This window comes from Oryctolagus cuniculus, chromosome 1, assembly GCF_964237555.1.
Source record: "Oryctolagus cuniculus chromosome 1, mOryCun1.1, whole genome shotgun sequence".
NCBI classification, from domain to species: Eukaryota; Metazoa; Chordata; class Mammalia; order Lagomorpha; family Leporidae; genus Oryctolagus; species Oryctolagus cuniculus.
The window spans coordinates 3,627,158-3,639,737 of NC_091432.1; the positions used below are offsets into that span (position 1 = coordinate 3,627,158).

A 12,580-nucleotide genomic window follows, 5' to 3' on the forward strand; every position below is an offset into this window, starting at 1 on the left:
TGGCCTGGCCCAGCCCTGGCCATTGCAGCCATTTGGGGAGTGAAGCAGCAGATGGAAGCTCTGTCTCTCTAACTCTGCCTTCTGCCTTTCAAATGAAATAAAATAAGTCTTAGGAAAAGTTTATTCAATGCAATATAGAAAAAATAGCATTTCAACATGTAATCCACATTTGAAACAATGACCCGCGATCTATTCCGAATCCTTTAACTCAATCTTCAAAACCTGGCGTGTACTGAGAGCTGCGGGCAGTCGTCGGTCCCCTGCCAATGCGCCGTCCCCACCGTGGTCGGAGGCGGCCATTCTAAACAGCGCTGACCCCGATGAGCGAAAGCCACGCACTGCTGGGACGCCTAGTGAGCAGGTGCCGCCCCGCCGTCTGACCCCGTCTTCCCTGTTTCTCGTAGCTGTGCTTTGCTCTGCTGTCTGAGAGCTGGAGACTGAGGGCTCCCACCCACGGGCCGCTCCCAGACGGCCGCAGCGGCCCCTGACTGGGCAGGAAGCCGCGGACTCGGCTTCCCGTGCGGGCGGCCGGGCCCTCGTGGCCCCCTCCCAGGTGTGGGTCAGCAGGAGCTGGGGTCGGGAGCAGGTCGTGGCGTGCGGTGTGATGTCTCGGCACGCATTCACAGCGCGCCCCGGTCACGAGGGGTAACTGCGTGTGTGTCGGCAACACCACGAACCCTCTCGCTCGGTGTTCAGAAATACTCAGTTGGCTGCTGCCCATCAGTAAGCCGGTCTCACGGCAACACTGGAACATCTGAAAGCGCACACGCCCGGTGGGCGTTGGCCCAGTGCTCGGGACACCTGCGTCCCACGGCAGAGGCCCGGCTCAAGGCCTGGCTCCGCCACTGCTGACACACAGCCCGGGAGGCAGGTGGATGGCTCACGCACTCCGGCCCGTGACCCACGTGGGAGGCCCAGCCGGGAGTCCGGGCTCCGGCCTGGCTGTCGCAGGCATCTGGAGAGTGAAGCAGAGGGTGGCAGACGCCCCCGTCTGTCTCTGCTCTAGAGAGGAGGCGAGGCGCAGGCGGAGAGGCCCCGGACGTCTGCACACGCACCCGAGGCGAAGCTGTTACTGGGCAGCTCCCCCGCCGAGACGCTCTTCCTGGGCTCGAAGGTGACCAGCAGCCGGCCGTAGAGCCCCGTGCGCTGGCCGCTCACCCACAGCCTCAGCAGACACACGCCCCGGCTCTGCAGCTCCTTCAGAGAGAGGCTCTCCTGCCAGGACCTGGGGAGACACGGACCGCAGCGTGGCCGCCCCGCCGTCTGCATCGCCCCGCCGTGTGGGCTGAGAAGAGGAGAGCAGACCGGAGCCGGAAGACGCCCCCCCAGCCTGCACCCGGCCCGCACCCGGCCCTCCTTCGTCCCCTAGGGCAGGGAACGCTCCGCCACGGCCACGGCCACGCTCTGCCCCCACAGCACCGCCTGCGTCCTGTCCAGCAGAGTCCTGGCAGCCCCTGACTCCACTCCGCCCCCCCCCCCGGCCCTGGTCAGCCCACCCCACCGCTGACCGGTACACGCGGCCTCCCCCTCCCCCGGCCCTGGTCCAGCCCACCCCACCGCTGACCAGTACACGCGGCCTCCCCCTCCCCGCCCTGGTCCAGCCCACCCCACCGCTGACCCGGTACACGCGGCCTCCCCCTCCCCCCGCCCTGGTCCAGCCCACCCCACCGCTGACCGGTACACGCGGCCTCGCTCACACCCCCCGCCCTGGTCCAGCCCACCCCACCGCTGACCGGTACACGCGGCCTCCCCCTCCCCCGGCCCTGGTCAGCCCACCCCACCGCTGACCGGTACACGCGGCCTCCCCCTCCCCCGGCCCTGGTCCAGCCCACCCCACCGCTGACCGGTACACGCGGCCTCCCCCTCCCCCCGCCCTGGTCCAGCCCACCCCACCGCTGACCGGTACACGCCGCCTCCCCCTCCCCCCGCCCTGGTCCAGCCCACCCCACCGCTGACCGGTACACGCCGCCTCCCCCTCCCCCCGCCCTGGTCCAGCCCACCCCACCGCTGACACCCCCGCCCCCTCTCCCTCTCCAGTAAACAGAACAAACGTTTTTTAGGGCCTGCCCAGTGCAGAAGCGTCCGCTCCCGCTCCCGAAGGCTCCCCTCGCCCGGCTCTGCCCCTGGACGAAGGCTCCCGCGCCCTCACCCCGGAGACCCCCTCCTCCCGGACGCCCTCCCCGACCCTCCGCGGCGGAGAGACCCTGCCCGGTCCCCAGCGCACCGCGCAGGCCCGCCTCCCGCCGGCCCGCAGGGCTCCCGGGTCCGGAGCGGACAGGGCTGCCCGGGTCCGCAGACTGCGGCGAGGGGCGCGCAGCCGTCTCCGCCCGGGCTCTCGGGGCAGCCGGCGGCCGCCGTACCTGCGCTCCTCCACCTCCGCTTCCCTCTCGAGCTCCAGCAGGTCCAACTGCTTCGTCACGAAGCTCTCCACCGCCGCGGCCATGGCCGCCGAGGTCGCGCTTCCGCGCCGGGCCGGAGTCGCCGCGCGACCCCTGTTCCCCGCCGGGCCCGTGCGTCGACGCACGAGGTTCGCGCCGCTTCCGGTTCCGGCCGAGGCTGCGGAAAGATGGCGGCGCCCATGGCGGCATCGGCCTTCACAGTCACGGTGGGGCGGCTGATGTCCGCGTGCAGCCGTGGCCTCCTGAGACCTTCGGGGCCCGCGGCGGGTGAGGCCAGGGCCACGGGACGAAGGGAGGGAGCGGGGGCGAGCGGTGCTCCCCGGCTGTCACGCCGTGCACGTGTGTGGGTGCAAGGTGGTGCCTTCCGCGTCGGCTTCGCGGTGACCAGGCGCGGGATTTGGAGTCCCGGGAGCCGTCGGTTATGGGTTATGGGAGCCCGGGCTTGAAGCGCTGCGCTCCGGCCGAGGAAAGCGGCGCTAGTGCCCCGTCTCCCGCCTGGAGCGAGGCCGGGCTGTCGGGAGGCCAAGCAGGCGTGTGGCTGGCGATGCGAGGGCCGCCTCACCCGGGCGTGGCAGTGGCCGCTGGCTGGACCTGCGTCTTCCGTAAAAACGTGCCGGCCGGCTCGGCCGAGCGAACAGCGTGTCTTGTGGTCCGCGCCCACAAGTATCACGGGCGTGTCCAGCAAAGCTTGTGTCCGCGCAGAAAGCCGGCCCCGGGGACGCCTGTGCGCCCCAGAGTCTGGAAGCGACCGGCAGGCCGTCCAGCAGGCGAAGGGTTAAGTAAGCAGGTGCATCGGTGCCGCGCTGGCCCTGGAAAGCTGTAGGGACGGGGATCGGGGTTTGGCACAGCGGCGGGGTGGGCAGCAGGTGGTGGCCACGCGGGAGACCCCGGCTGCTCTCTCCTTGCGCCCCTGCCTTTCGAGTAAAATAAAAACAACAAATCTGTTTATTTAAGAAAAGTGGGCGCCCTAGAAGAAAGGACGCACGTTGTGTGGTTCCCGCTGTGGAACATCCGGGAAAAGGCGAAACATCGGAGACCGGGACCGCGACGGTGGTGCCGGGGAGGGGGAGCCCGAGGGAGGGCCGTGAGAGGAACTCTGGCTCGATGCGGAGGGCGGGCACACCTGGTCACTCTGTCTAGAATGGCACGGGGGCGGGGTGGGGGCTGTGGCCTCGGTGGTGACAGTGGGGGTGTGCAGGTGATGTGTCCCTGTGTCGGTGTAGGTGAGGCCAGGGGCCCACAGGGGGCACAAGAGCCGAGAGCGGTGTGAAAAGTCCGCACCGAGCTGGGCCCGAGGGGACACGGACGCCGGCGCTCACGTGGGAACGCGTGGACGTAGCGGCCGGAGTTTACACAGAAGCTGACAGGGTCCACGCAGGGGAGGGGAGCGGATGGGACGTGCAGAGCGGGCGAGGGAGACGGGTGCAGACACGGCCAAGCCTCAGGTGTCTGGGCGACAGAGCAGGTGGGGGCGGACACTTGCCGGCTGAGCACTTCGCGGCGGCGTGGCTCCGGGTGGGGGCAGAGCCGCCAGTCCTGGGCACCCCCGCAGAGGGTTAGCACAGTGGATCTCGGTCTAAACAGAGCACCTGTTACCTGCCAGACGCGGGGGGAGGAGGGCACAGGCGATAAATACAGAACCGGGGTTCCTGCTGGGAAGCCGGGGCTCTGATGGGGCAGGGGGTGTGCGGAGGGACAGGCAGCTCCCCTCCCCCCCTTGGGGGTCCGTGATGCATTAGAAGACAGGAGGACCTAGGAGAAAGGGCTCGCGGAGACCGGGCGGGCGGGGTCTCCCTGCTGAGAGCGGTGAGTGGAGACCCAGGGGCGGGGAGGGTCAGCGTTGCGGGCCCTGGCCAGGCGAGTGAGTGTGGGTGTCCAGGGGGCCACAGCCAAGTCAAGGCCCCGAGGCAGGGGTGCGCCTGGCGGGACAGGGTAGGGGGTGTGGGCGGGGCATCTGGGAGGGGTCGCCTTGCCCCACCTGTAGCCACTGTGCGGGCATTGGCTTTTCCCTGAGTGACAGGGCGGCTCCGCAAGGGCAGCAGTGACTGGGCGTGACCTGAGTGACGCCGTCACGGGCTGCTGTGCAGAGAGCAGGGCCGACAGGTTTGCCCACGCCTCGGCCGAGGGGTGTGAGAGAGGGTCCGTGGTGTCCAGGGGTTGGAGCCTGAGTGTCTGGAGGGATGACGCCGCCCTCGTGTACCGTGAGGAGGACGTGGGAGGGGCCGGGAGCCCGTGTTGGGTTCAGAGTGTCCGTCAGGCGCCCAGGTGGCGACGGCACACGACAGGTGGCTGTGCAGGTCTGGGAGAGCAGGCCAGGCCAGAGGGGCACACTTGGGATCCGCTCTGTGTGTTTGAGAGCAAGCTCCGCCCACGGGGCCACTCCCCAAATGCCTTCATGACTGGGAGCTCAGTCCGCCGGGTGCCGGGGACCCAGTGCCGCCAGGGTCTGCATTAGAGGAGCCGCGCTCTGCGGGCTCAGAGCCGGCTGCCCCAGCGCGGAGGCGAGCGCCTGCCCGGTGCTGAGTGACCACCGGGTGGCAGCAGTCACCAGGCAGAGGTGGAGCCCAGGCCCGCGGCGGGCGTGGAGACGGGGACCCAGCCCAGGAGAACCGGGAGCTCTTGTGGGGGAAGTCTGGGGGTGAGGTTTACGCTGTGCAAAGTGGAGCCTGCTTTATTTCACGCGAGTGCCATGCTCGCTGAGCCGCGTGCCCTCTGCTCACGCTGCGCGCCGGCTCTGCCTGCTGCGCCCGTCTGGTCAGCTGCAGGCCTCGTGCCTGGCCTGGCGCCGCCCTCTGCCGTGGACACCCCGGAACCTGCAGGCTGGGACGGCGCACATTTCCTTTCTCGTGCCGTTTCTGAGGGCGGGAGTTGGGAGCAGTGGGCCGAGGGCTTCCGGCTCTGGGTCTTGGACGGCAGCGAGGCCGGTCAGCGGAGGCTGCGGTGGTCCCGACTCCACGGGGCCTGGATAATCCACTCGCATGCCTGCTCCCGTGGGTGCCGGCCACACCCCTGGCTCCTCGCCGCGTGGGCCTCTCTGCAGGGCCACTCCCAGTGCTGCAGCCAGAGAGCAGCGTCCGAGACAGAACCTGACCCCAGAAGCCACGCGTGTCACTTCTGCCACGAGCTGTGGGGAGCGCAGACCCAGCACCACTGGAATCGCGGGAGAATCGTCGACCGACTGGGCGACCGCCCACGCTCGGGCGCGGGGCGCGTCTGGGCCCGGGGGCTGTGAATGAGAGTGGGGGTGACTCACGTTAGCAGCGTCTGCGCGGCGCGGTCTCACTCGTTCTCTGAGACTGCTCACCTGGACCTGCGTGTGGGCGTGTGGTGACGTGGGCCACGGCGGCTGCGGCAGACGCCAGCGGTGCCATTGTGCACTTAGCGCCGTCCCCGCGTGTTTCTCTTGTTCCCACAGCCTGCCTCCGGTCTGCTCCTGGGAGGTTCCGGTCACAGAGCGCTTCGTTTCCACAAGGGTAATGCCGAGCCGAGCCGCGGGGGACTCCTGTGTTGGGGCGGGCGGGCACCTGGGACCCCACAGCCCGTTAACCAGCGCCTGGGCCCGCTCCCAGCTCCGTTCCTGACCCCAGCTCGCAGAGGCCTCGGGTCCCTGCCCCTCCTGTGAGAGACCCCACTGGGTCCTGGGCTCCTGGCTTTGACCCGGCCCGGCCCCAGCTGTTAGACGCATTAGGGGAGGGAGCCGGCAGATGGGCAGCTTCTCCCTCTCTCTCCTCTCTCTCTCTCTCTCCCCATATGTATTCTACATATATGTGTATATATACTACTACATGTATAAAACCTTTCAAATAAAATGAAAATAAATAAATGCGGAAGTCCCCAGGAGGAACTGCCCGATTCTGAAAAGGCGCATCCAAGGGTTAATCGTGTGCTTAGGAAAAACCGTCACGGGATGGAGAACTGCACCAGGCCTTCTGCCGGGTTCGTCCGCGCCTGGTGACTGAGTGCCGACCTGACTGCCCAGTTTGTTTAGACGCTGCGCTTCAGAGTGCACCCAGTGCCAGAGTTCTCTGGGCTCTTCCTCTCTTGGAAGCCCCCTCCATGCCTCTCTGGCTGGAGGACTTTGACTCTAATGAATCTTTTTAGACCCCCCCCCCCCCAAAAAAAAGAAAAGAAACAAGCAGAGCGGACGGTAACCCTGCGTGGCCTTTGAAGGCCACTGCTTTGTTCCCGAATTCTCAGAGACTTGGGGCAGAGCTGGGGTCACACACACGGCTGCCTGGCGCCCTCTGCCCAGGTGTGAGGGAAGCGTGTGCCCACCTGAGTGGGGCTGCAGGGGGAAGGGCGGGGGGAGCCGGCCCGGTGGAGCCCGGTTGAGCGAGGGCTGATAGCAGCTGCTTCCAGCGGCCTTGATGCCCAGGAGGCCGTGTGCAGGGAGAAGCGCCCGCCCTCATCCGTGTGGTCCTGCGTGGTGGGGAGAGCGCCGGGAAGCGCCCTGCCCTCCGGGCCGCAGTCTGGGTTGTTGGAGGCTTGGCACACACGGCGGCTGGCTGGGGGCTGTGCGGGAGCGGCCGTGGTGCACCTGGGGTCCCGTGACGTGGCAGGCCTGCACACTCACGCACGCGGCCTGCAGGGCCTGCGGCCGTGGCTCGCGGCCCTGCCCTGCCCAGCCATTGCTTTGGGATTTTGAGCGTACGTGCTTATAGCCACGTACGTGAATGTTCTCACAGCTACGTCCCCCAAACGTCGCTGAGCTCGCCGCCCTGGCCCGTGGTTGCCCTGCCGGACCCCACAGAGGAGACCAGACACCACACAGGTATGCAGCTCCACCGAGCAGGAAGCTGGAGGGCGGCACCGCCTCCCCAGGGCGGGCCTGACCGCAGAGCAAGGGTTTCCCGGGGCTGGGTGCAGGGGTGACAGCTCAGGGTCGCTCTTGCCGTGAGCACCTGGGTGCTGCTGGCAGGGAGTGGGAGGGAGGGAGGGGCCCTGGCCGGCTGCTGTGGGTGGACAGACACGTGGGCTCAGGACAGAGTCTTCCCGGGTCGGAAGAGCGGGGGTGGGCTGGCCGCTACCCCCGGCCCTGCTGCTCCGTCCGTGCCGCCCCCACCCGCTTTCCCCGTAGAGGTCGTGGCGGCGGTGAACGAGCTGATCGCCCGGGGCCAGCACGGCCGGCTCTTTGCCGTGGTGCACTTTGCCGGCCACCAGTGGAAGGTGACCTCCGAAGACCTGATTCTGATCGAGCACGAGCTGGACGCTGCATGCGGGGACAGGATCCGGCTGGAGAAGGTGAGGCTCGCGGCTCTGCCGTCCCCACGCAGCGGATCCGGCTGGGGAAGGTGAGGCTCGCGGCTCTGCCGTCCCCACGCAGCGGATCCGGCTGGAGAAGGTGAGGCTCGCGGCTCTGCCGTCCCCACGCAGCGGCTGCTCCCCGCCCGGCCGGTCAGGCCCCAGGCCGAGGGGCGCGCAGCCGCAGCAGGGCACCGGCCGGGCCGGGCCTCGGCTGCTCTTTCTGGCTGTGCCTCCCACTCTCCTCACTGCCGCGGATGTAGAAATCCCGCCGAGGGCGTGAGGCACGGGAGTGCCACGGCCGCTCTGTCCCGAGCCGTGGGGACGGGGTCAGGCGCGTCTCCCCGGGCCGGCTCCCTGTGCTTGGCCACTCAGCAGGGTGTGCACCCTGTCCAGGGAGGGTCTGGCTGCCGTGTCCGGGGAGCGTGTGGGACGTTCACCTGCGGATTCGCAGTGGGCACTGTGCGGATCGCGTGGCCAGGGTGCGGTCAGCACTCGTTCAAGTTCCCCAGCCTCTGTGCCCGGCCCTGGGCGCGAGCTCAGCTGCTCAGCCCAGAGCTGGGCTCACCGGCCACATCCAGCAGCCCCGGGCGAGGCTTTCTGCCCCTAACGGGTGCAGCGGCTCTGCGTGCGGCTCACCATCAAAGATGCGCTCCGCGGCGGGAGTGGGCGCCTGAACGTTTCTTCTTAAGATTTATTTAGTTAGTTAGTTAGTTACTTGAAATGCAGTTACAGACAGAGAGAGACAGAGAAAGAGAGAGAGGTCTTCCATCCGCTGGTTCTCTCCCCAATTGGCTGCAGTGGCCGGAGCTGAGCCATCTGAAGCCAGGAGCCAGGAGCTTCTTCTGGGTCTCCCACGCAGGTGCAGGGGCCCAAGCACTTGGGCCATCCTCCACTGCACTCGCTGGCCACAGTAGAGAGCTGGCCTGCAAGAGGGGCAACCGGGACAGAATCCGGTACCCCAACTGGGACTAGAACCCGGTGTGCCGGCGCCGCAAGGCGGAGGATTAGCCTAGTGAGCCGTGGCGCCGGCCCTCTCTGCCTCTTAAAGGGCGTTTGGCATCACTGTGAAGTCTGCTGGGATGCCCGTGTCGCCTCTCAGAGGCCCTTGGCATCTGTCCTGGCTCCACTCCTCTGATAAAACATCCCGCCGGGGACCGCCGAGGACGGCCCAAGTGCCTGTGTCTCTGCCGTCTGTGTGGGAGACCCAGGGGAAGTTCCCAGCCCTGTGCGATTTAGCCTCGGCTGTTGGAGGCGTCTGGGGCGTGAACCAGTGGAGGGAAGCTGTCTCCCCTCCCTCTCTCCCTCCCTCCCTTCCCCTTTCACATCTTTTTTTTAAGAAGCCCCCAGTGTGTGTAGGAGGTTGCCGAGGTTACATCTCCTGCCGCTGACACGTGGGGCATTGGCTGGCCGGCCTGTGCTGTGGGCTGAGCGGGCCTGTGTTGCCGGCCCACACCCCACTCGCCGGCTGTGAGGGGTCACTACACCAATGTGCTATACCCTGCTCGCCGGCTGTGAGCGGTCCTCACACTGGCAAGTGTATCACCCACTCACCACCTGTGAGCCGTCATCATACCGATGTGCGTTACACCCGCTCACCAGCTGTGAGGGGTCATCACACCGGTGCGTGTTACACCCGCTCGCCGGCTGTGAGCCGTCATCACACCGATGCGCGTTACACCCGCTCGCTGGCTGTGAGCCACCATCACACCGATGTGCGTTACACCCGCTCGCCGGCTGTGAGCGGTCCTCACACTGACAGGTGTATCACCCGCTTACCAGCTGTGAGCGGTCATCACACCGGTGCGTGTTACACCTGCTCACCAGGGTGAGCCATCATCACGCCGTGTGCATTGCCGCTGCCTCCGTGGCAGCTGCCGCCGTCCTCCTGGGACTGCCTGGTGACGAGTCGCTGATGAAATGCGCCTGTTCACTTTTTTCAGGTCCTGCTGGTTGGGGCAGACGGCTTCACGCTGCTCGGCAGGCCACTCCTGAGGTAAGGCGCTGCCCGGGGCCGGGCCGTGCGGGCTGAGGACCTGGAGCAGTTAGGCCGGGCGGGGACATCGCTGTCGGCGCGGCACCGGCACGGGGTGGGCGGGTAGCATCGCGTGAGGAGAAGGCCCGCCCCAGTCACTGACCCGGGACTCGTCCATCGCTCGCGCCACGCTTTGTCAGGCTTTTGTGTGGCTTCCGGAATGTTCCCAGCGAGGGCAGCTGCTTCTGCGTCAGAGGAGAACAGGGCGCGACCTCCCCTGGGAGTCCTCAGCAAAGGCGTCGGGGCCACGGAGGGGCCGTCCCCGGATCCGCCAGTGTGGACGGAGGGGCCGTCCCCCGGATCCGTCAGTGTGGACGGAGGGGCCGTCCCCGGATCCGCCAGTGTGGACGGAGGGGCCGTCCCCCAGATCTGCCAGTGTGGACGGAGGGGCCGTCCCCGGATCCGCCAGTGTGGACGGAGGGGCCGTCCCCGGATCCGCCAGTGTGGACGGAGGGGCCGTCCCCGGATCCGCCAGTGTGTGGACGGAGGGGCCGTCCCCGGATCCGCCAGTGTGTGGACGGAGGGGCCGTCCCCGGATCCGTCAGTGTGGACGGAGGGGCCGTCCCCGGATCCGCCAGTGTGTGGACGGAGGGGTCATCCACAGGATCCGTCAGTGTGTGGACGGAGGGGCCGTCCGCGGGATCTGTCAGTGTGTGTTTTCTTCTAGAAAGGACCTCGTCCGAGTGGAAGCCACGGTCATTGAAAAGACAGAGTCGTGGCCAAAAATCAACATGAAGTTTAGGAAAAGGAAAAACTTCAAGAAGAAAAAAAGTAAGTTTGAGCAAGTGTGGCCGGCGCCCGCACTCCCGTGCCCTGGCCGTTGGGCCCGTGTCCTGCTGCCGGGTGGCTGAGAGCGGGGTGGAGCCGGCGCCAGGCGGGGGGTGGAGGGTGAGGCCCCCAGGAGTCGCCGCAGGAAGTGCGGACTTCCGCCTGCCTGGTGACGCCCACACGGCCAGCAGGAGCGGGGACGCGGGTCAGCTGTGCCCCTCAGCACGGACGTACGCGGCCTGGGGTGCCAGGGGGCGGGGCCTCTTGGGAAGCTCTGCGTGGCGGTGAGCAAGGCCGCACTGTGCTGGGTACCGTACAGTGCTTCTCGTGCCTCATGTGGCCTACGGAGGGCAGAATGGGTACAGAACCCACAGCCACAGCCCCCTCTGGAGGGGTGCGGGGCCGCGAGAAGGGGCCGAGAAACCCGGAGGGACGCACGGGTCTTGGGTGCAGGTTAACTGGTGAGGTCAGAGCAGGAGGGCCGGAGCAGCTGAGCCCACGGCAGGAGGGTGTGGGGGGGCAGCAGCCCCAGGACCTGAGGGTGGAGCCGAGCCGCAGGGGCGGGTTCACAGGACCCCAGCTTCCCCTACGGACCCCCCCCCCACGGAGAACACAGCAGAGGGCAGCTGTGGGCAGGTGGGCGGTGGGTCAGCAGCAAGCGGCCAGGACAGCGGTGCCTGCAGTGAGGACGGGGACAGGCGCTGGTGCCCGGGGCACGTGGGTTCCCCTTTGTGCTCCGAGGAGCAGGTGCACCCAGACGTCGGGGCCATGGGAGGAATCCCGGCAGCTCTCAGCCTGGCCACTGCTGCCCACGTCCCGCTCTCCCGTCCCAGGGAGCGCCACCCAGGCCCCCCCAACGCCCCCCTGCCCGCCGTGCCCTGCTCGGTTCAGTCGCGGGGCTGGCACCGCCTCAGCCCTTACGCCACGAACAGCTCCAAGGCTGGCCCTGGAGGAGCCCCTGGGAGGCACAGGCCCCGCGAGGTGGGCACCTCCAGGACCGGAGCCGCCCGGGCTCAGGCCACGCAGGCCGGGGAGTGGCCGGCGGCCAGCCGCACAGTGCCGCCTGGCACAGAGCCCCTGCCGTGCCTTCTGGGGAGTGGGCCAGTCCCGCCCGCCGGCCAGGAGGACGGAGGGAGGGGGCTCTGCTGGCCTCCAGGCCTCTGGCGCTGCCGTCTCTGCTGAGCGAGCGAGCGAGGTGTGGCAGACACCGCGGAGCACCAGTGCTGCGCAGGACACGGGGCTGCGTGCCGGGGCAGAGCCGGAGCCGTGGGTGGGCCGCGGGCGGACGCCGTGCTGAAGCGCATGGCGACTTGTCTCTCGCAGTCACCGTGAGCCCGCAGACCGTGCTCCGGATAAACACCGTGGAGGTCGCGCCGCGCCTGCTGTGATGGCTGAGCCGACGTCCGTCCGCGGCAGGGTGACAATAAACCTGTTGGGCAAGACACCAGGCTCTCGTGTTCACATCTGGAGCCGGGTGAGCGTGTGGGGGACACGGGCACAGGCGGGACTCCTGGGCGCCCTCTGCGCTGGCGTCAGCGAGGCCCCTGGGACAAGGACAAGCACAGGCGCCTGTGTGTGAGGCTTCCCTTGGGGTGCAGCCTGGCGGGGGTCACCTTGGGCAACCAGGAGGACTGGGCGGGCCCAGGGCCTGGACGGAGGAGGCTGGGGGTGCAGAGGTCCTGGAGACGAGCCGGGCGGCAGCAGGGAGGGAGCTGGGCCCCGGAAGGGCGCGGGCTCCTCAGGTCCGTTTTGGGGTGCACCAGGCAGGCGTGGGGGAGGTGCCTCGGGAAGCTACACAGCATGAGAAGGGACAAGGTCCTGGGCCCAGGGCGGCCCCGGGAGCCTGCAGCGGAGAGGCGGGGCCTGGGGTGCAGAGGTTCCCCCAGGAGAGGGGTCGGGGCTTTCCGTGAGACGGCTGCGCCTGTGACGAAAGTGAGCCTGGTATTTTCCCTGGGCCCTGGGAGTGAGGAAGTGACCCCTCCTCGGGGCCCCCGAGCCAGTGCCCTCGCCCCTGCAGTGACCCCTGCGAGCAGCAGGGGGCAGCAGCCCCGCAGGCTCCCCCTCGCCTGCAGCGTGGTCCTCAGAGTGGGGAGCGTGGCCCACAGTCCCGAGGTTCTGCTTTGTAGATGCAGGCCTG

General features: G+C 68.1%; 2 protein-coding genes across 3 annotated transcripts in view; one reads left to right on the forward strand and one right to left on the reverse strand.

The window, feature by feature from the left end:
• The window catches only part of IGHMBP2 (immunoglobulin mu DNA binding protein 2), a 33,527-nt gene extending 31,012 nt beyond the window's left edge, over window positions 1–2,515 (reverse strand). The window contains exons 1-2 of the mRNA XM_051827841.2: window positions 2,361–2,515; window positions 1,056–1,225 (exon numbers count right to left, since the gene is read on the reverse strand). Of these exons, the coding sequence (XP_051683801.2) occupies window positions 1,056–1,225; window positions 2,361–2,443 (253 nt within the window). The 5' untranslated portion in view covers window positions 2,444–2,515. The remainder of the gene's footprint in view (window positions 1–1,055; window positions 1,226–2,360) is intronic.
• An 11-nt stretch (window positions 2,516–2,526) lies between these two features.
• On the forward strand, window positions 2,527–11,885 carry MRPL21 (mitochondrial ribosomal protein L21). 2 transcript variants are annotated; one of them, XM_070064912.1, is made up of 7 exons: window positions 2,527–2,666; window positions 5,815–5,872; window positions 7,085–7,170; window positions 7,477–7,640; window positions 9,584–9,636; window positions 10,343–10,446; window positions 11,767–11,885. In XM_070064912.1, the coding sequence occupies exons 1-7, from the start codon at window positions 2,567–2,569 to the stop codon at window positions 11,829–11,831; spliced, it is 630 nt and encodes a 209-aa protein (XP_069921013.1). In that variant the 5' UTR covers window positions 2,527–2,566; the 3' UTR covers window positions 11,832–11,885. The 2 variants fall into 2 exon arrangements, with proteins under 2 accessions (XP_069921013.1, XP_069920992.1); XM_070064891.1 differs by lacking the exon at window positions 2,527–2,666 and adding an exon at window positions 2,755–3,178.
• The last annotated feature ends 695 nt before the right edge of the window (window positions 11,886–12,580 follow it).

Bases quoted from the DNA above. Each gene is read 5' to 3' on its own strand.
- MRPL21 (XM_070064891.1), top strand. From the start codon at position 2,821: ATGGGTTATGGGAGCCCGGGCTTGAAGCGCTGCGCTCCGGCCGAGGAA. The intron at 7,171-7,476 runs GTATGCAGCTCC...CTTTCCCCGTAG, and splicing joins GGAGACCAGACACCACACAG to AGGTCGTGGCGGCGGTGAAC. The intron at 7,641-9,583 runs GTGAGGCTCGCG...CACTTTTTTCAG, and splicing joins ACAGGATCCGGCTGGAGAAG to GTCCTGCTGGTTGGGGCAGA.